The sequence below is a fragment of the Cuculus canorus genome, chromosome 1 (assembly GCF_017976375.1).
Source record: "Cuculus canorus isolate bCucCan1 chromosome 1, bCucCan1.pri, whole genome shotgun sequence".
NCBI lineage: Eukaryota > Metazoa > Chordata > Aves > Cuculiformes > Cuculidae > Cuculus > Cuculus canorus.
In genome coordinates this window covers 123,598,391-123,620,468 of record NC_071401.1, presented here as the reverse complement: position 1 = coordinate 123,620,468, position 22,078 = coordinate 123,598,391, and the positions used below count along the sequence as shown (strand labels likewise).

Genomic DNA, 22,078 nt, shown 5'->3' with positions numbered 1-22,078 from the left:
AGGGCTAGGTGGCAAGTGGATCATTTGCACATAGTTCACCTTGCAATATGGATAAGTCTAAGAATCGGTTATGCAAATGAAATTCAGATGTGGTCATCAGTATTTTTCTAGGTAGCCATATTAATTTCAGCATAACATCCCCCATATCAGTATCAGAAAATCACACTCTTGCTAGTTTCCAATAACCATCAGCTGTTATGTGAGGCAAGCTGTCAAAAAGATACATCATTTGTAAGATGCAATCCTTTATAAATACATACTGAAATGCAATTGGCAAAAGTGATCAAAAACGATGAAATAGTTAAACGCCCCTTCCACACTGGCAAAATGCTCAAAAATGCAGTAGCAACACATAAATAAACTGGTATTCTGGCAATCCAATTTCATTTTGGAAAAGCTACCATACACTAAAGCCAACTCAGATTTTGCCTCCTGATGGTATCAATCATGACTCTAATGCTCTGACTGTATGTTTTACTTCTACATGTTGACAGCTCTTTGCTATTCTCAACTCTATTCACAAACAGCAGCAATTTCCAAACATGGGTTAGTATCATTATTATTCTTGTATAAGAAAAGACTTCTTATCTTATGAAAACTTATTGTAATGCCTACATAACAGCTCGTTTATCCAAGTACTGAGGTCACGATACTTTTTTAGTCAATTCTTACTTAAGCAAAATTAAAGTTTTTTAATCAGGAACAATTTTGATTTGCTATAGGCTTCAAAGTACTGGCTTCAAAGTACAAAGTACAGTCTGTATCATAGATTTTTACTCATTAAAATTGTACAAAGAGAATTTTTTCTTACAAACTGCAAAATAGTAAAAGTGACCTTCCAAATATACAAAGAAAGCAGATGATAAAATTAGTGAGTAAGCAAAAAGAAAGAGCTATCATGGCAAATAAAGGCCACAAAATGTTGCAATGTTTATACAAATAGTTGTACTCACTTTTCCCTCATCTCTTGGGCTGTCACTTAAATGTACAACTGGCCCAGGGTGAGTCTTTGTGGATCTGCAAGACAAAAATAAATTCAAATATGTGAATATATTTTGTATAAAGAGCTAGATGTTTACTTCAATTTCTAGGTGCTTTAATATGTACCTCAAATCGTTTAAAAGTAGTGCTAAGAAGCCCAACAGTAGAAGATAACTATCTGAAAGTTATCCATATCTTTTCACATTCTCCTCTATTTCTTTTTTGCTCTTATAGGCAAAGTTTCTTTCTTGCTGATGAATCCTTTCTTCTAGGTTTTATATCTCACTATTCCTCCTCTTACAGTAATTTTTTTTCTCTAATTTCCAAGGCTTTTTTTTTTTTTCTTTTCTTTTGTTGACTCCCTCTTTTTCTGTCGTACCTCCCCATTTGCTTGATTTCAAGTCTAATCTGCCAAGGTTTTTGCAAAGTCTCTGCTGGGTTCATTTCTGTTACTGATAACAAACCACACCAACCTCATTAATGACAGGACTTCAGTAATCTCACCTACATTTCTCTGTCAGGTAGCTTCTTAGCATTACTGCAGTGGGGTTTCAGAAATGGAGCATCTTGCCTTTGTCTATTCTTTAAAGCCTTATGACATCTTCAGACCAACTGATCCCGTCACACTCACAATGCATGATCAGTGGGGTTCCTCAGCTGTAAGTCCCATTTCATGAATCTTCATTAGCCTCTACAAAGATTATTTATTGTTCTTGCCATCATCTGCCTTTCTGCAACATGTACCAACAATGTAGTATGCAACTTAGTATAGGGACTGCTACTACAGTCATTGTTGTCTGGCAATGGAAGGCAAAAGAAAATCATAGGAAACTTAATAGATAGATGAAGATTTTTCAAGTGATTTTTTTTTCTGAAGAGACTTTTAGACCCTGGCAGTCATACAGAACAAGAAGAGAAGCAGTGGTTTGAATACAGAACAAGATCTTTCTTCCATATCCGTTCTGGGGTCAGAGCACACATTCCTAGGAGTTCATCTTAGGATCTACACTTGCATGTCTAGTCTTGGTTCACAAAAGGTCACCAGAAGAAGAAATGTGGTGGAGATTGGCAGGGTCTCTAAAACAAAGAATTTTCCTGGAAGCCATACGTAAAACTAGCTAGGCTCCAAGCTGGAAAACAATCTGCAAGAGAATTAAAAAAACCCCCCAAAAAAAGTTCTCCAGTCAAACTGCTCAAAGGATATTCTTAAATTAATAGTGTTCCTCTTCCTTTGGCTCAAATACTATAGAAAAACCATCCTCTTTGTTCTAACAAGTCAGGCTCCAAAACAAGATTGAGAGTGATTTGCAAAAATTCCAAGGCAACTCAAACTTTAAAATACTGTGGAGCAACCCATATCCTCACAGACTCCTCCTTCATAAAACAACTCCAACACTCTTGAAAACATGCACACTTTCCTCTGGTCTCTATTTTTTTTCCCTGTAGAATGTTTTAAATATTTCAGTTGTTTAGTCATGCACCAGAGCCAGGTGGCAAAGACTTTATCTGGTATTTACCTCCTAGCTAAAGTCAATAAAAAATTACTCCAGACATCCTTAGACCTTCTGAACTAAGTTTATTACAGCAAAGAGATAAAAAACTTCAAGTTATCTAAATGCCAGACAATGTTTCAAGACTATACACTGCCCCTTCACATATATTTTAACATTACTGCTACCTGCATACACAAAGCTAGTGGCAAGGTAGCAAGCCCCTTCCTTGGTGAATCTTCTTCGTGAGATGATCCCATGCCATCATCTTCTGCTTTGGCAGATCGTGTTTCCAGAGATTCCTACAGCATGCTACTTTTCTATGTGAGATCTTCGTGAGCAAGGCTTCTGCAAGAGCATTTTGCACAATATCCCAGCACAGAAGCAAGATCAGCAGGAAAGAAGTGGACAACAGCAACATTCTATACAATCCATAATGGTGCCAGCAGCAGGTATACATTTGGTTGAGACATGGCACACAACAATTTTTGCGTAGATACAATTAGTGGGAGATCTGGCTTCTCGTTGCCATTCAAGCCAGCTCCCCAGAGAGGACTCCTCAGACTGAGCTTCTGTTTCTGAGTAACCTCTACTGGAATAAAAAAATCATTTCCACAAAACCAGACCTTGGAGAAGGCAGGGTAGGCAGGTGGTGACAGGGAACTGAAGGGCGAGATGAGAATATTTGCAGGCAGTGCTTAGGTCTGCACATGTCTTTACATCTGTCCTTGTGGAGTGAATATGACTTCTCGAGACATTCTAGACTGCTTTGAAGTTTGCTTCTGACATAGGTTCACCTACCTGTACTGGTAAGAGTACTTTGATGGAAAGCACTATCTTTGTTTGAGGCACATGCTACCTATGCCATGATGAGCAAAGGGGGAAGGATAAGAATAAGAGGAAAAAATGTCAATAGAAAAGCAGTATAAAAAATTTTACTTTTTAACCAGATAAGAACCACTGACAGATGACAGAAAAGGAAGAAAATTCAAGCAAACATCAGGCATGACTAAGCTGGCAACAGGCAAAGTGGTGGAAAGAGCACACAGAGGCTGACAAGGCATCCAGGTCTTGGCTGGCTATCCCAGCCCATTGAGCCAACCAGTATGCCGCCTGTGTTCCTTGGCCATACGAATATTGGCATTTGACTTGTAATAGTGGCAAAGAACATTCTTTCTTTCTAAGCCAAAGTTTGATCCTATCTAGGCTGTTCTTCGCACTTACCAAATTTAAAAGTCAAGAACAATTTAAATAAGTCTGTGCAACCACTGTTTTATTTTTAAGATATGTATGTCACTGCTCGCCAAAGAATGTATGACTTTTGTCTTTGGATAAAAGGAAACTCTTAGATGAGCTTTAGTCACTCTATTTTGCACCTGACTTTAGGCTAATTATATTTTCATTGTCACACAAGCTAGTTGTTCCTTTGTAAATGATATAAAACTGTCTTTTACTACCAATCTTATTTTTATCTTACATTCCTGTAGATGCGTAGCCTCAGATTTCCATGCCAAGACATCAGCTAAAAGGAATAACCATCACTAATAAAATGCATTTTCCTACTTCCTCCATTTCTGTCTTGGATCTATTGTAAATAGTCAAAGGATCCTGGGAGGTTTACATCCTGAAATACTTTAATAAAATTTATTTTTGCTTTTCAGGATACTAGGCACCTTTTTGCTTATTTTAGGAGTATTACCTTTTTATTATTAGGTCCCTAGCTATTCCTTTGGCTTGGTTGTGTAAGAGCTTCACATACAGTGTCAGAAAAGTTGATACCAAGCATAGCAGAGTATACACTATATGTATGAGATTTTATTTTTCTTCATTCTCTTCCTTTATATTTGATATGAATATTCTCTTAATAATTATATTGTCTTACTCTTGAGTATTCTAATAGTTTGATTGCTTGGTATTATAACTGACTTGGTAAAGCTTCTTCCACTTTCTTCCAATTTTATTCTTTTAGTCTGTCAGGTATGTCACTCTACCACAAGACTCAATGAACTATTGTTTTGCTTTCACATATACACCACCATCTTTATTTCTATTCTTGTTAGCACTTTTATGTCATATATTGGATGTAGGTGTCCAGGTGGTCTGCAGGGGTGGCTGCTGTGAGGAGCGGTGGGGATTGCCCCATGTTTGGCAGTCTAACACAGTTCCATCTGGCTCCAATCTGCCCACTACTGGGCATGGCTGAGCCCCTCGACAAAGGTTGTGGCACCTCATGGAAAACAAATTTGAGAAAGGGCAAAAAACGCTGCATGGGCAGCAAGGAAAAAACAGCCCTGCGAGCACCAAGGGCAGCAAAGGAGAAGGGGAGGAGGTGCTTCAAGCATTGGAGCAGTGGTTCCCCTGTTGCTCATGGAAAACACCATGCCACAGCAGACACTTCCCCTGCAGCATGCTGGAGCAGGTTTATTCTGAAGGACTGCAGCCTGGGGAAGGCCCTGTTCTGGAGCAGAGAAAAAGTGTGAAGAAGAAGGAGCTGCAGAGAGGAGCTGTAACAGACCAATGACAAACACCATTCTCTATCCCCTGGTACAGCTCAGCTGGGAAGAAGGAGGAGGTGGAGGAGTTGGGCATGAAGGAGTGAGGTTGAGCATAGGAAAAACAGGAGTTAGGAGGAAGGTGGTTTAGTTTTCGTCTTTGTTTCTAATCATCATACTCTATTTTAACTGGCAATAAATGCCATTAATTTTCTCCACTTCAAGTCTGTTTTGCCCGTTGACAATAATTGGTAAGTGATCTCCTTGTCTTTAACTTGACCCATGAGTTTTTCCATCTTATTTACTTTCCCTGTCCTGTTGAGGAGGGAGAGGGAGAGAGCAGCTGGGTGAGGGTCTCTCAACTAGACAGGGTCCATTCGCCAGAAATACCTTGATCACTTAACAGCTGCCAGCTTTGATTATATGTAGGTAAGAGGAAACAGAAAGTCTATAAATTTTGGCAGCCGTAACACTAACACTGTCAGGAAAGCAGAAAGGATCCTTTTCAAGTAATTGTATATCCTAAAGCTCATTTTGGATGTGCCATTGCAGATAAGGCCACATACAGAGTTTCTGGGGTGATGACAACAGATGTTCCTGAAGCATTTTGGAATTGTAGAGCCTGCTCCCTGGCAGCTCTCCTGATCTGCCTCTCTGGAACTCCAAGACATATTGTGTTTTTTATGCATATCAAGTAAATTATTTGCATCAAAACTGACTACTCTGGACTAAACAGAGAGGAATATTCACAAGATGCTGAAAAAAGCTTTTGGTTTGGTTTGGGATGGGACATGCACAGTTCGATCTTGGGGGAGATGTTTGGGGGAGGTCACATTGATACAAAATAACACCATTCAGATGGAGAAGGGAAGAACATTGTCCCTGAAAGGGTCATAACTTTCTCCATTCTACATGGTCTTTTGCTTGGTGCTCAGAACCTCCCCTATGGCTGGATACAGAAGGAGAGACAAGATACATCTTCTCTGGCATCTTGCTTGCTTCTTCTAAAGTGATATTATCTCTTTCCTAGTGCAGGACTGCAGCTAATACAATAGTCCCAATAATAGTCCTTTGTGCCACACTAAGACCAGAAATAGTGTGCCAAATGCAGATCTGTGGCTTACTTTGTGCATCTTCTTGTCTCCTCAAGGAAAATGTGAATAAATAGAAATGATAGCAATAGTTTTTTGAGCCCTAGGAAAGTGTTGCTTGCAAAAGGAATGCCAAGCATCCGTCAGTTTCTCCTGACAGTAGACATCATGACTGCTCTACAAGTAGGATTAAATGAAGCAATTATTTAGTTAACTGTATTATATCAATAATACTAATTTACAGAACTCATGAAACACAATCAGAGCTAAAGATACAGTAATTACTACTTTTATACAGTAAATTATACTGCATCTGGAAATATCTACACACAAAACCATTTTGCCTCATGTAGCTTTAGTATATAGAAAATGTTTTGTTTCCCATCATTGCTATTACACTAGAGGTGTCAAGAAGAGTGGAAAGTTGTATTTTGTCATTGTTGAATAGCCTACAAAAAAAAAGAAAAGCACTGCTGAATTACATTAAAAGAAAAAAACAGAGGTCCAACAGCTCCTGGAAAGGATAAAGAGGTACTGGGAAACCAACTGCATTTGAAGCTATTGTGAATAAAACACACTATTGTTGAGGCCAGATACTTGTGTATAGGCATTTCCTCAAACTAGCTTTAGGAGACTGTGTAAATAATAACTAGATCGTATCCCTTGAGAAATGGGAAAATAAAGAAGAATCAGTAGGTGAAAATAAGGTGTGAGTGAAATATTTAAGCAGAGAATTCTTCATTCCCAAATACTAGCTGGGTCACTGCTGAGAATGACTGAGAAAATAAAAGCTGTGAAAAGACATGAAGAGAATAAAACACAAAGTTAAGTCCATACACAGCAGAAGGGAAAAAAATGAAGGTCAAGTCCAAAAAAATACCAGCTATGATTTATAATAAAAAAAATCTTGAAGCAAAACATACATTCAACTGAACAAGAAGAAAGTATGAACTAATGATACAAAAGACTGCAACATTTCATAGCCTTTGTTGACCTTAAAGCCCACAAAGACAGACTGCAGAGAACTGAAAAATGGAACAAAGGGTTCCCATGACAGCTGTACAGAACTAGAAGTTTGTTGAGAAACTAGTGATACTTTGAGCTGCTTTGCACTTCAACAGAAGTAATTCCTGACAGCAGCAGCCATTAATTTATTTCGTGTGTGTGCATTTTGGGAGGTGAGAGAGCTGATATGCTCTAAGACTTGATTCTTACTCAGGAGAACAGAACTGAAATGAAGAAAACATTTACTGTAAAACAGGAGTCTTCAAAAAATTGTAAGTATGGAAGCTTTTATTTAATTATTTTATTCTGAAATTAGAAAGCTCAAGAAGAAGTCTTCAGCTATGTTAGAATTTGGACCCAGGAAAATGTATAAAATTCATAGATGATGTATCATCGTGGGAAGTTTTATGCACTCTAAGAAAAAGAGCCACTTACATGCTGTTGTAAGAATTTCAAATACCAAGACAATCTTTAAAACAGGTAAAAGTAATGTGCAACAAAATAGCATCAAATAAAGAGAAAAGATTTTACTTTTGAAAAGATTAGCTTGTCCAATTACAGAAGCACTGTAATGATTTCTAAAGAAAAGGAAAATCTGATGGTAGAGAAAAAGAAAAGGAAAACTTCTGTATTAGTCATTGTTATAGAATTGGAGATGACTGAATGTGACAGTGCTATGAAAAACATGTGCATAATCAAGTAGTTCTGTAGTGCCAGTAGTCAGATATCTTCTGTAATTCTGCTTTCTACAAAGATGCAGCATACCAGAGATTTTAAGACTTTCTTTTCATTGTTAAAGACACGGAGAAACTGAAAATTGATTGACTAAGATACATCATTCACATAGTGTGGATCAAAGCTGGGAACTGGAGTAAACAAGAATCAGTTCAACCTCAAGATGCAACTCTGAGTTTTAGACACAATTTCTAAAAGGTCTAGCAGGACACCTTGCAACTTGCACTTTCTTTATACTAGGAACTATTTCCATTTGGGTTCATGCACAGAGCAGGTAGCAGTGGCTTCTGGACTCTGAAAATTACATAATTTCACACTCTGAAATTACATAATCTACCTCAGAATGAAAAACACTGTTATAAACACTGTTACTTCTCACATCATTTGTGGTAAGGCTGAAGCTGTTCCTGAAGTTTTACATACATACCTTTTCTGATTTTCTTTAATCTTTGGAAGTACCTTATATCAACAGGTCTTATAAACCTATAAAGCCCTGAGCAAACTGATCTCATAGCTCATCTTAGTGCAAGTGGGAAGTTGGTCTAGAAAATTCCAGTGAACCCTTCCAATATGAACTATCATATGTATAATATTAAAATGTGAAAATAATCTGAAAATTGGAAAATATAATCAAATAAAACACACCCATGGCACAAAATAAAATTGTTCTCTTAAATATATATCTCATTACAATTCTACAGGAAAGCTGACTAACACAAACCCTGTGAAGTTCACTTAGAGTTAATAACATTCCCTTTAAAAATTAATCTAAGTTACGTTTTTCCTGCAAAGGAAAGCAATAGTACTGGAAGAGACATCATAATTTGTTATTATCTTATGTCATATTACAGAGAGAGTTTTAATTACTTCACTGGGAAAAGTCACCTAGTTTCAACATCAGCAGTGCTATAGTATCCGTTAAAGGTGATTGCTGCAGCAGACATCACCATTATCCTCACCAGCCTCTTACTCTAATATGAAGAAATTAATCTGGAGACACACAGGTTCCCCTGTTTGCCTGTGTACTGCATGCAAGAACAACTTCCACCATCCCATGTCAATAAGTGTATGATGAGGTTGAACAGAGAGGATACAGCATTCTTAGACTAACACATCGTGTACATAGATCAAGGTATACCTGTAAGATTCACAGAACAAGAGGCAGTAAGGAATGATTATCTGTGCACAACTGTCAACAAAACAGCACATGGCAGAACAGCTTTTTACAATAAGGAACTGTCATGGTAACCATGCAGCATCTCCAAGTTCTTGAGGTGGCAGGCCTATCTATATTTTCTTGTCATTACCTTTCATAACTTATGGAAGGAAAATTTAGGAAAATCTAGGTATATTCCTGTGTAAGCAATACAAAGAAGATAATTATGAGAGGCTCCTTTTTTGAAAGATTCTAAATAAGCAGCTTCTTTGCAGAACATGTAGCCTATCTCAAAACCTCTGTACTGAAGCTTGTTAGTAAGTAGCTCTTATTTCCCACATACATTTCATTGAAGAGAGGCATCATTCTACTCTGTTCTCATGAAAAAGGTCTGTATTGACTATTAAAAAAAAAAGAAAAAATATTTATGCAAAATAATTTTGAAAAGATTAAGAAAGGAACCCTTGGTGAAAGAGTTACATTTCATAAAAAAGTTCAGATTTATTTCCATACAGAAAGGAAATATCCTAATGTCTGAAGGAAAGAAAATTCCAATGCACACAAAATGAAAACGTATTGCTTGCAAGAACTCAAAAGTATTACCTACTCAATACAGTATATAAATATACATTTTAAAATAGAGGAATAAAAAAAACCCTCTAATATGTTAACATCACCAAAACAAAGTGAGAAAGTAATTGACATCATTCCTATGTGAAGAATTCATCCAAATGAACATATTAATTCTCGTTTTGATTAAATCACGTTTTCCAGCAGCATTTTTTCTGCTAAAACTACTGAGCAGATCTGAGCAAAGTTTTACAAAGGCAGGACAAACAAACATTCCAAAATTGAGAACTGGACAGAAGATTTATCAGCAGACCGCCTGCATCCTGATTACCATTTGAATCCCTGGTTTTATTTCCTTTGAAGATTAAATTAGATTTTTATGACTGTGTCTATGAAGTTTGGTGGGGGCAGATAGGAGGAAAGAAAACAAATGATCAGGTTTGCCAACCTGGGGCACACAGTGATCAGTGAAAGTCAGTAATAATGGTGGTGGAAAAAAGGGAAGGAGGAGAGTGTTGGGGATAAGTGGTTGCAATCAACATGATTTCTGCTTGGGACAGAGAATTAGATCCACCACTGTAGGCTGTAGCCCTGTTCATAGATACTGTCCTTTTGGTTCACTGAGCCTGGTGAATTTCAGTTTACTACCAGAGGTTACAGATTCCTTACAAGATGAAGCAGATGTCTCAGAAACTGCATGAAATACTACGAGTGTCTGCAGCAGTTCCTCTTGCTGGAACTCCATAGAGGAAATAGCACAGAAATAATTTTTCATTTCTGTTGAGTCTTTTACTTGAGGGAAGCACAGATTTATCCCATCAGGTTTTCATATAACTCTCCCTCCATTTCATATCCACAATACAGGCAACTGTGTTAGCCTGTCAGAGAAATGTAATTTAACAGACAATTATTACTTTTCCTATTGCTTCATCAGGTTTTGATGAGCCTGATTTAACTTTGAAATTAGCCCTGTGTTGAGCAGGAGGCTTGGGCTAGAGACCTCTGGTTCTTTCTCATCAAAACAATTCTACAGTTCAATGAAGAAAAGTTCTCCACAGCATCTTAGGGCCATTATACTCCATTATTCTCTTCATAGAATGTTTGGAGGAGATGGTGATCTAGTTGCCCTCTTAAAAATAGCAAATTCTGAATTTGTGAGATTAATGATTATTTGTACTTTATATGGAACTTTATACGTGAACTGATTGCCAAATAACTTTTTGTCTTATATAATTACATGGTCTCTATCATAAATCTGGATTCCTAATGTCCCGTAACAAATCAGTTAATAGTGCACACACATTCATTAAAATAAAAGGTTTTCAAAAGATTGATTAATATTTTAAAAATTAAGTTATTCTTAAAAATTAATCTTAAAACAGCTACGAAAATCAACAGAGACACAAATGCAAAAAGGTCTGCACTTACAGTTCTATTGCCTTATTCCACATGATAACATATCCTGAAAGAATGAAGGACTCAATATTTACAATGTGTGTATTTCCCCTCTCTGTTCCAACATAAAGCCATTTACTCTGGAAAGGTAGGTGACAGTAAGTAATCCTGGAAAAGAAAATAAAAAAGTGATTGAGTATCACAACAACAATATGTTTTAACACTTTTGCAGGCAAAATAAGCGTTCTTTTCATTTTTTAACTTGAGTAAAGCCTACCCAGCAGGCACAGCATTCTGGAGCATGTGAAGGTTTCAGGAGTCATCTCCAGAAAAATAAAAGAGAGCATGAAGCAAAAGAGGGCCATCCTGCTTGCCTGTACTAAGCAAGGGGGTAGACATTCCTGTACTAAGGGCAGGAAAAAAGAATCATATCACTTGAGCACTGAACTAAGTCATGTTATCGCCATGTGTATGTAAAATACTACTATGATAGTATCCAAAATCTCGTTAGGTATTCTTATTTCCGTCCTTAGAATTTCCTTCCTTAGAATAGTCAGCTTTTCCAGTTCATTGAACAGAAGTTGATGGACATCAGCAGGATTAATGTCCTGTACAACAGAAGTGTAACACCATCACGCACACAAGAAGACATTCACTTTAGTGTCTATCTGGGAGCACAGAGCAATAGATAAGAGCATTACCAAGTACATTTAAGTATTATATCATAGGCACACTGAATTCTACACTTCTGCCATTCTTACAGGCTGGTGAATCAGTGCTGCATTTGCTTGGAAAGATGTCATGACAGTTACTCATGATAATATATAAAGGTTTTTACAGATAACAAATCAGTAGATTCAGATTCCTTTGATATTACTGTTCTTATATAGATATTACATATATTCAAGCAAAACTAAATCAATAAGAAATAAAAAAACTTTTGTTACTAAAATACAATGGAACGCAGCTACCTACCAAGACTGAAAATCTGATCTTAGAGTTTAGCCTGAGAAATTTTGACAAAAAGCAGGTGTTTTTCTTCGTATGCCATATGTTATTATATTTATCGTTTAGCTCCACAAACAGGCTATTTCTAGGTTTTATATACAAACTTGCTTTAAGAGCTATACAATGATTTTTATCCTCAACACTTTCCTTCCTCACAAATGTATAAACAGTCTTTAAGAACATAAATATTTCAAACTTTTATTCTTATGGTATGTCAAGATTTCTGAATTAATTATAAACCAGAGAGAGGAGTGATGGCTATCATCCACTAATTTGGCCCTCTCAGTCACGTAAAGTCCTCTGAGTAGAACATTTGCTACCCTTTGAATTAAAGGAATTGTTTAACATTCATACAGATTTCACATGCTTTCTGTAGCCAGTCCCTGTAAGATACCCTTTAAAAAGAAAAAAATTCCTAAGAGATTCTATGAGGTATTTGAATAGTTCTACTGTTTTTCAAATCATGTGTCAGAACTTCAATGTTGAATGCATTCAAGTGAGGAAATTTTTTGGCCTTTTCCATCACACTGGATGGAACACTGTTGAAATACAAAGCCTTTATAGTCTAATTTTGAGGAAAACTATCACTGAATCATGAAACTAGAATAAGGCTGAACCTTCACAGAGATCTTGTTTCGTTTAGTGAGACTTAAATATGATAAAGGCTTTGCACTATCCATCTGTACAAGGTCAAATTTTACCATTATTTGTCTAATTTTGGCAATAATTCCACTCTCTTTAGCGGAAAGAGAACCAGGTTTTTCAAGAGAATTGCTTTGAGAAAGGGAATCACGGTTTTACATATCTGAAAACATGCTCCAGTAGTAACTTAGTACTTGCATGGTGTGTGCAGTCAGATCAACAAATATCCAAGAGAAAAAACTGCAGAATGTGTATCCCACCTACATATCCCATGCTGGAGTTAAAGCTGTTAGCTTTATTGCTTTATTCACAATAGATGCAAAGAACAGTTTGCCCCTTTCAGTGTGTAGTTTTTTAGAAATATGAAGCTGCTTTTTAGGTTTTTCTGATCCTTCCCCATAAATTAAACAACTCAATTTCTTTTGCTTTCTCTTCAGATGCACCATTTGCTACACTTCTAATTAGATTCATGTTTAGTCTAATTTTGTTTTTTTTAATTTTTTGCATTTCAGTACTAGCTTTACTTTTCTTTCTTGCAGTCCAAAACATATGCATGCTTTGTTAGGACACAGCCCATGTAAAAATCTCTTGGTCACTGGTTGATAAATCCTCTCAACCACTTCACATTGACAGTAATTCAGCACTTTTTTGTAGTAAACTGTTAAATTACAGGAAGAGAAAATACTTGTAACTCTGAAAGCATTGACAATGTGTCTGTCTAGTGACTGACAAATAATTCACAAAGTGAACCCTAGTTGGTTTGAATGCTACTACTCCAAATTCTTGCAGCTGTGCCATCAGACTATGCAGGTTCTAGTCCACCTAGGACCATATTAATTTTCAGCACTCTAATAAATCCATTCACAAGCCAGTACCATGTGCTGTGGAAAACTTGTTCTCCAAAGTGCAAGATTATGAAAAAAGTCTTGAAATCACCTTAGACACAATAAGAGGCTGCCTTGGTCTCCTTTTTTTCTTATTTGAAATTTGGTTCTAACTTATGATCTCTAGCTTGTACTGTCACAACAATAATTAGACTAAATGGGTGCCTAATTTCCCAGCTACTGCATGTCCTCCATTTGCCTGCCTTGGGTTTAAAATTTCAAGAACATAAGTTTTCATGAGCAAGGTTCTACAATAAGAGAAAAATCAGACTAAAGTACTAATCACTGGCCATCTTTTCCTAGACTTGTTTTCCTTCTGGCCTACCTGAAATCCCAGGCACCAGTAACTACTAAGTTTGGATATATAATATGAAGGACCAGAAGAGAATTAGGTGTCGCTAAAGAATGAAGAAAATGACATCAAATGATACTGTTTTCTTAAGCTCAGCTATTTCCTTGTTCATTTTGTTTTGACAAATATATGGGACAACCAGAGAAGAAAGTATTCTGCATGTTCATTCTTCCACAGTGAAAACTACCCTACAAGTCTTCACTGTTTACCCAAAATGTTAATTCACATTACCATATACCACTTCTTACAATATATGAGCCTATACGGAAATGCTATTCCCTTAGAGACAATCCAGATATGTAACAAATCTATTCGAGCATAGGGATTACTAGGCATTCTAATACAATACGTTATTAGGTTTCACCAAAAAAAGCCTTATGATTTTCATAATCTCAGAAAAGTATGCACTGCTCTGATGTAGTTTTATTTATGTTATGTAAATTAAATGCAAACTGCTATATGTATTATTGACTTTTCACTTTTACAGAAAATATTAACTTGGCTTTGAGGCTTTAACACTTCGAAGCAAAACTCAGACTTTTAATCAACATCTTCCATTTCAGTAAGTACTGAAATTACATAATGATTTCATCAAGAGAAAACAATGAAATCTCATGCTGTAGTTTTCATTGCGGATGAAAGATATCCCTCTATTATTTGTGTATTTCGAAAGAAAATGAAAATGTACTTTGATGCCTTTATAAAAACCAGTCTATTAGCCAGAAAGGCTATTTTTATTTTTAAGAAGGTAGGGCTTGTAGTGATTTATGCCAGTATGAAGTGCTTCTGCCAAAATTTAATCAGATTGTCAATTTGATTTAGATAATATGGCACCCAATTAAATTGAGACCTGAGAATTTGCTGAAGATTGGTCACTTAAAAAGATCAGCCAGAAATATGGATATCATACATTCTTAGCAGCAAACCACAATATGGATCTCATTGATCATTTGAAGAAGTAGTAAAAAAAAAACCAACCAAAACAAAAAGGGCTGATATAAAAAGGTGTTTCTATGCTGTCAAAATGGTCTGGATCATTGTATCAGTTTCCCAATATATTCAGAAAAAAAACAGGATATAAAATGTAGTTTTAAAAAAAAAAGCCAAATAAAATGTGTAAACCAGAATTTATTAAGCCAAAGCTCTTTAACAAATGTCCTGAAAACATTTTTTAAATTACTTGAGCAATATAAGGGAGATAATGGAGTAACTTAAAGATGCATTGTCAAAAAATTGAACCTCATTTTAGCAAGGAATATATTCTGACTAGCAAATCTTGAAAAGGTATATTTTTCAAAAAATCACAGTACTCTACAATCTAACAACCCTAATCAAAAAAACTCACTGCATATTAGTAGACTACTACAATGTTAAAATAATTTAGATTATCACATTCTCTGAAATACTATTAAAAACTCCCAGAGGACTTAAAAATCATCTTTATTACATTAATCATACTGTTCTAAGAAAAATGAAAGATAATTTTGAGAACATTTCCTTCTGCCTCTGCTTTGTTATTTTTGTTTTTCTATTTTTAGTATGAAAAATTTTCCTGGATGGAAAAAACACTACTCCTGGTGGAGGGTGGAGAGAGCTGCAGAAAGGGGGAGAAAAAATTGCATTTTTGTCAAAATGATGAACAGTTTTTCCGATTTAATTATTTAACTGCTCATTCCTTGACATCAAAACTGCAACTAAATTTATATTTTCCCCTCTGCTCTCCCTTAACCTTTTGGTATTTTTGAACAAAAGTAATATGAAAAGTTCTCACTGACATAGAAGGAAAACCAGAGTCATCTAGTGTCCCTCCTTCTCCAGTGGCTGAAAGCTGGCTGGCCTTATTGAGGGAGTTCCTGGCTAGCCAGTGTTCTCAGAAAATGTCAGATTGTCAGTTCACAAGGGAATGTTATAGCTGAATTTATTGCTTTAAGTCATGAAATGCACACAAGAACGTCTAGACAGGTATTCAAGCAAAGTAATCTGTAGCTGACCTGAAGTGCTGAAATAGAAGCATAGTCTAAAGCTATAGACAATGAAGAAAAGGAGATGTCTCCAGCAGATCATGCGAAAAAGTGTTAATTACGAGCGATTTGCCTCTGGAAGTATTTAGTCTTCTCCCAGGACTATATACAAATCTGGAGCTCATCAGCTATGTAGGACATGTAAAAGACATGCACTACAGCAACAATTCATGCAGTCTGTTGTTCATGTCATGGGATCTGTTTGCAGCAGATGGTTGTGCAGTTCCCCAGATAGATGTGAGCTGGGTCTGTGCATAGTGATGATAATAGTGTTTCCCCTGCAAAATGGACAGCTTGAATGATTATATACCACAATGTCCTAGGAAGGTAGAAATCCAAGATTAACTCCATTATTGGGATTTCGGATGTTTAACTCAAACTTTTAGCTTGATTTACTTGAAGTGTATGCACAGTCTCTAGAGCTGATACAATAGTACAAGGAGTGCTTTAAGTTACTAACTGGCATGACTAAGAGTCAAGTGAAATATATGGCAGTTCAATACATCTGGACAGATTTTCCTTTCAGGGTCTTAGTGATACGATAGCACAACACGAAACTTTATCCTATCCAAACTAGATTTTCTACATACCACGCAAGATAATTTCAGAAATTTATAGTAGCCTCACACATGCAGATCTTAGTAGACAGCGAATGAACCAAACATGCCTTTGAGACTGATTTTTGTGGCCCACCTCTTTTTTTAAAGCGTGCTTTAGTTTTAATTTAAATTAAGAAAAAAAATCTGTTTTGCATATATTTTTTTGCTAGCATCATCAGTCAACACTTATTTTGAATTAATATGAATCCGTCCTTGTTTTAATTACTTATATAGAAGAACATGAAGTAGAGCTGAAAGTACTTTGTACATAAGTTACATTGGATCCTGCTGACAACATAACAAAGGCATTGGAATATTAAACCCATTGTTATTTAGGGGTATCTGAACACACGAGGAATATTAAGGTAAATTATATTCTCAAAATACTGAATGGACATCTCTGGATTTTTTCCAGTTGAGTGTTATACAGACTGCTCAAATATTCTTTGTTGTTTTAAGACTATTGTGCCTACACTGCAATTAAAGTTTATGACAGGACTGTGTGGGTGCAGAGTATCTGATGAAGACTGTAATAATAACTTAGTTCTATTTTTCTATCAAATTAGTCAGGAGCTGAGTGTGACTGTTCTGTTTATAACTACTTAGTGAATCACCTCTAGCAATAAATTCTAGGTTATTAGTGAGATGAGAAACTATGTACAATTAAACACTGTGAAATAAGTCATCATTTAGCTCACACGCTACTGTGCCTGTTTCCTGACTAAGCTATCAATACTTGCAAACAGTAGGACAACTTGAAGGCAGTACTTAAGGTTAGTCCTCATGAAGTCATATGCAGTGATCAATGTTTTAAAGAAAGAGACAGTAAAATGAATTGCTTTACATGAGGCAATCAATACATGTTCCTTACAAAGGCATGCAAATGAAATATGGATTCAAAGCAGTTACATTCTAATGCTATACATCTGTTTGCCAACATCCCTTTCACATTCCGTATATCAGATTATTCTTCTTACCCAACGAGTTCACAAACGAGATTAATTTGTCTTCAGTTTCTATCGCTTCAGCTACAAGTATTCAATATGGTCACTGTTTATACAACAGCGATAATTTAATCTGTGGATTGTAATATAAGATATAAACGCTTGGGGCTTCTCTGTTCTGCTTAAGACAGGCCCTAGGATTTCTTCAAATTAATTACTGCTTGAACTATAAAAAATCACTAAAAGATATCTGTCTTGGATTTGGTGATCCTTGTGGGTCCCTTCCAACTCATTGTATGATTCTATGCTTCTAGACCAATAGGCTTAAATAGTGCTGATATATACCTTGTATAGTTATTTGTTTTGACAAAGCAAAATTTTATGCATCTAGTCTCCTGCAAATTATTTAGACATGTCGATCGGGAGGTGGTCCACTGCTGTTTTTGAAGTGTTTAAGACACATGCGTTATTCACAAGGTCCCTTACCTGAAATATTATACTTAAAGAAGTTACAAGAATAAGAAAGCAGGATCCAAGAAGCAGAAAAGAATTTGTAAAATGCTAAGAAATATAGTTGAAAAACTATTTATTTCTCAAGATATTTTGATTTGGTCCAGTTCTGGGTTTCTTTCTCCTTTTGATCTGCTGGCACATTCTGAAGCATCCTGATTTTCAGAAACTGGGACTGATTATTTATCCTTTAAAGTGTTAAAAACGAAAATGTAATGTGCAAAGCAAAGCACTATCAATAGTATATTCCTCACTATCTTTCTTGTTAAAACAATTGAGCATAAAAGCAGGCTGTTCCACTGTTTCTTCAAAAGGTAGAAGTTGCTGTGCAAAAATTCTAGACAGATGAAATAGTCCTGCAAGCCTAAAGTTAGGCACATTGTTTAATTGTAAGCTTACTATTTCAAATGATTTTGCACTCACAGCTGTAATTAACAGCTTACAGCATTCCACAAATACTTATTTTAAGACATAAAAGCCTATGTTAACTACACAGAACTTTAGTGCAGCAACTATTTGAGCATTTATAATCGGACTGTACAACAAATCAGATTGGCAAGTTAAAAACGTATAAGATATGTTACATTTTATTAGATTAATAAACCTGGAGATCTGTCTTGAATACAGACTGAATTTATGATAACCTTATGAGGTTATCATAAGCTCTTTACATGGACAGTCAAAGTATGCAGCATGCAACAGGTCCTTTCGTTTTCACCAGTTTGATTTCTTACAACTGACCTTCTTACAATTCCATAAAAGATCACTCTGGCCTATTCAAAATGCCATAACAAATATGAAAAGACAGTTGTATGATAACTTGCTGTAATACAAGATACATGCATTTAAATTCACTGCCTCAGTAACTCAATGGCTATCTGTCTTAGAATTAGCATTGCATCATGTTAACTGACATTACTGCAGCTCCAGAACAATTTCAAAATCCCTCCTGAAATCCCAATATGCAAGGGGATGACAACTTTTGTAGCCTGTGCCACTACTAATAAACTGTTTAATCTTCAGGAGGACAGAAAATTACTTTCCTTCTTCTTGAACAAATACAGGAAAGAGACATCCTCTTTGTCACTTCCCTTTTACAGTTTTGACTGTAATTCCACTGGGATGTCTTGCATGTGGGAACAGGATCACTGACAATGACAGTGGCATACTCTCCTTGGATAGATCTCAACAGTAATGCAGCAGATTGAACAGGTGTAATGGGCAGGCTTGAACCCAAGAAAAAAAGGCAAGTAAATCACATGGAAACTTGCTTCCTTAAAAATAAAAAAATGCTGCTAGAAACCAGCATACTTTTCATTGGCTTCCACTTTGTTTCTGATGCCAGCTCAAGGTTATAAGACAACAAAAATGAGAATAAAGGTTGCACAAAATCAGTGAAGTGAGCAAATTAATGAAACAGGGTAGGCAAAGAGAATCCTGCTTTCATCTTTAGGGAAAGGGAACGTGTATAGTTTTTCTCTTTTCTACTGGTTTGTGAAATCACTATTTCTTATTTGTAGTACTTCGCTTCTTCTCCATTAATTTCTTTGAAGGTTAAATAAAAATGGAATTGTAATACCAAGCATATGACAGTGATGGGCAACACAGGCAACAGTAAAAGTCAGTAAGTTTCTTAGCAATAAAAGAAAGCCAAAAACCAAAGGCTGGAAGAGGAAAATGATGTTCTCAAAAGAGAAAGCTTTTGATTAGTGTCTTTCATTGATTTTGTAACAATCACATTAAAAAAACCCCATCTCCTAAGGGTGGACTTTCTCTCATCCTTTCATCCAACACTGAAGCTTTAAACAAAACCCACAGGTTTTGCTTCCCAATCTCCTAGTTTCAAAAAAGTAAATTGGGACTTAGCTCAAAGATGAAAGGTTGAAACCTGTCTTTTTGCTTAACTTAACTTCAGAGAGCTGCTAGAAAAGTAAATAAAAAATATGCTACTATTTCATCCCCTGCTTGCTACAACGTACACAAATCTGTGCTTATATCATACATTCTTACTATAATGAGTTTAAAACATATTTTATGTCATTACTGATCAAGCTGTTTGGAATGACTTTCTACTACTGGGAGAACATTGAAATTCTAAAATTGACTTCAAAGTAAAACACCAAAAAATTGCAATTTTACATGTTTATACTTTTTCTCTGTATATACACTTTTTTCTTCTTAACAGCTTCCATCAATTAAAATCATGTAGATTTACTGGCTACCAGCTGTTCTCATTTGTTATGCTTCAGTAGCCAGGGACTCAATGATTAACGGTCCTTGTTTTTCTTCAATCTGTAGTCTGTCTTCTCTTCCTGCTCATGTACTGTTTAATGAGATAATCTCAACACTGACATTACTAGCTCTATTTCTGATTTATTGGAATAATGCCCAGAGTTTATTTTGACAGAAGGAAAAGTTTCCTAAATCATTGCACTGGATTCTGCTTGAAGCTGCCGTGTGCCTGGGCAGGAAAGAGATGGTGTAATTTCTGAGAGTCTAATGATGTACTGCAACAGAACAGGTGCGTATTCTTCACTGCTTTAATATATCACTGGAAATACAGTGTAATAGAGGTCCAAGAAGAGATCTGAACAAGACTATGAAGAACGTCTCAAAACTCAAATTTGAAAACCTCAAAACCCAAACCTACAGAATTCCTGTGACTATACCGTAACGGCAGCAAGCTGCATATTCCCAGTGATAACGTAGACTGGTTCTGCTGTCTGAAATGTTTTAAATTTTAAAAGAGATCTTTCTCAGCACTTGACAAATATGAGTATTTTTGATATGAAATAGATTATGCATATTTGTATTAGAGTATTGGACTTATCATTTGTTGCGACTAAGGTCACAAAACACAGAATCATAGAATGCATTGAGTTGGAAGGGAGGTTTACAGGTCATCTGACCCAACCCTCTTGCAGGAGCAGGGACATCTTTAACCAGATCAGGTTGCTCAGAGCCCCATCCAATGTGACCTTGAATGTTTCCAGGGATGGGGCATCCACTACCTCCCTGGTCAACCTGTTCCAGTGTTTCACCACCTTCACTGTAAAAAAATTCTTGTTTATATCCAGTCTAAATCTACCATCCCTTAATTTAAAATCATTACTCCTTGTCCTGTCACAGCAGGTCTTGGTAAAAGGTCTGTCCCCATCTTTTCTGTAGCTCTCTGAGTACTGGAGGCTGCTATAAGATCTCCCTGCAGCCTTCTCTTTCTAGACTTAACAACCCCAACTCTCAGCCTGTCTCCAACAACCTCAACATGGTTGTTCAATGTATGGCTGCATGTATATATTTAAATTTTGCTATCCAAACCTCGCTTTAGAGCAGTTTGGCAAGACAGCTGACATGTGAAAACAATATAATGTTACCCTCTGTCTTCTCGAAAAAGTAGAAATCTATTAACAAACATGTTTTATTTTCTACAAAGGATTACAAACAACAAGCCCAATGCTTTGTGTATGAGCTAACATGTGCAGCATACAGCAACATTATGTCTGCTGCTAAGAGCTAAAGCATTTTTTTCTGAGGAGAGAAAGTAACACACAAGTTACTCAGACACTCAGAAGTGGCCAGATGACCTCAAAATATGAAATAATTCAGAACATGTTGTTCTTCTCTATTGTAGTAAAGTCAAAACTTCACAAAGTTTTTTCTTAAAATGGAATTTCAAAGACATGCCTGTTTTCTCACAGAAAGTACCCACAAGTACAAGGAAGTACCCACAAAGTGACACAGAGGAAGGGGTAAATTGGAAAAGAGGGTTTTTCAGGCCAGAGAACTTTCTAGCCCTGGACTGTTGTCAAGTCCTCAGGTCATGGTGCATTTTTCTGCAGCAGTTCTATGGGTCATGATGTTTTCATACATGTGTGTATCTGTATGCACATGTACACACCCATGCGCACACATTTAGTTGCATTCACACACATACATATATATATATAGTAATTTTATAAAGCTATTTCATTGTGTTATAAGTAAATTTCTCTTTTCTAACATTTTAACTACACTGTATTCATAGCCACAACGTTTGTCCTACTTCCAGCTAGGATCAGTAATTTTGGTGTTTCAGAGTTGAGAAAATCTTGTTTAGAAACCTTCAGCTGAAATGCCTTCTACAGTCTCAGATCAAATTCCAAGACTCTTTCGTGTATACATTTTGTGTCAATATATTTTATGCATAAAGCTTTAAATAAAGTA

At 36.2% G+C, this 22,078-nt stretch overlaps 1 protein-coding gene across 4 annotated transcripts in view; it reads right to left on the bottom strand.

Annotated features, from left to right (window-relative positions):
- STXBP5L (syntaxin binding protein 5L) overlaps nt 1–22,078 on the bottom strand; it is a 197,395-nt gene that overhangs the window by 86,548 nt on the left and 88,769 nt on the right. For all 4 annotated transcript variants that reach the window (XM_009557006.2, XM_054087829.1, XM_054087838.1 and 1 more), the window contains exons 5-6: nt 10,949–11,083; nt 954–1,017 (exon numbers count right to left, since the gene is read on the bottom strand). In XM_009557006.2, coding sequence (XP_009555301.2) covers nt 954–1,017; nt 10,949–11,083 — 199 coding nt within the window. The remainder of the gene's footprint in view (nt 1–953; nt 1,018–10,948; nt 11,084–22,078) is intronic.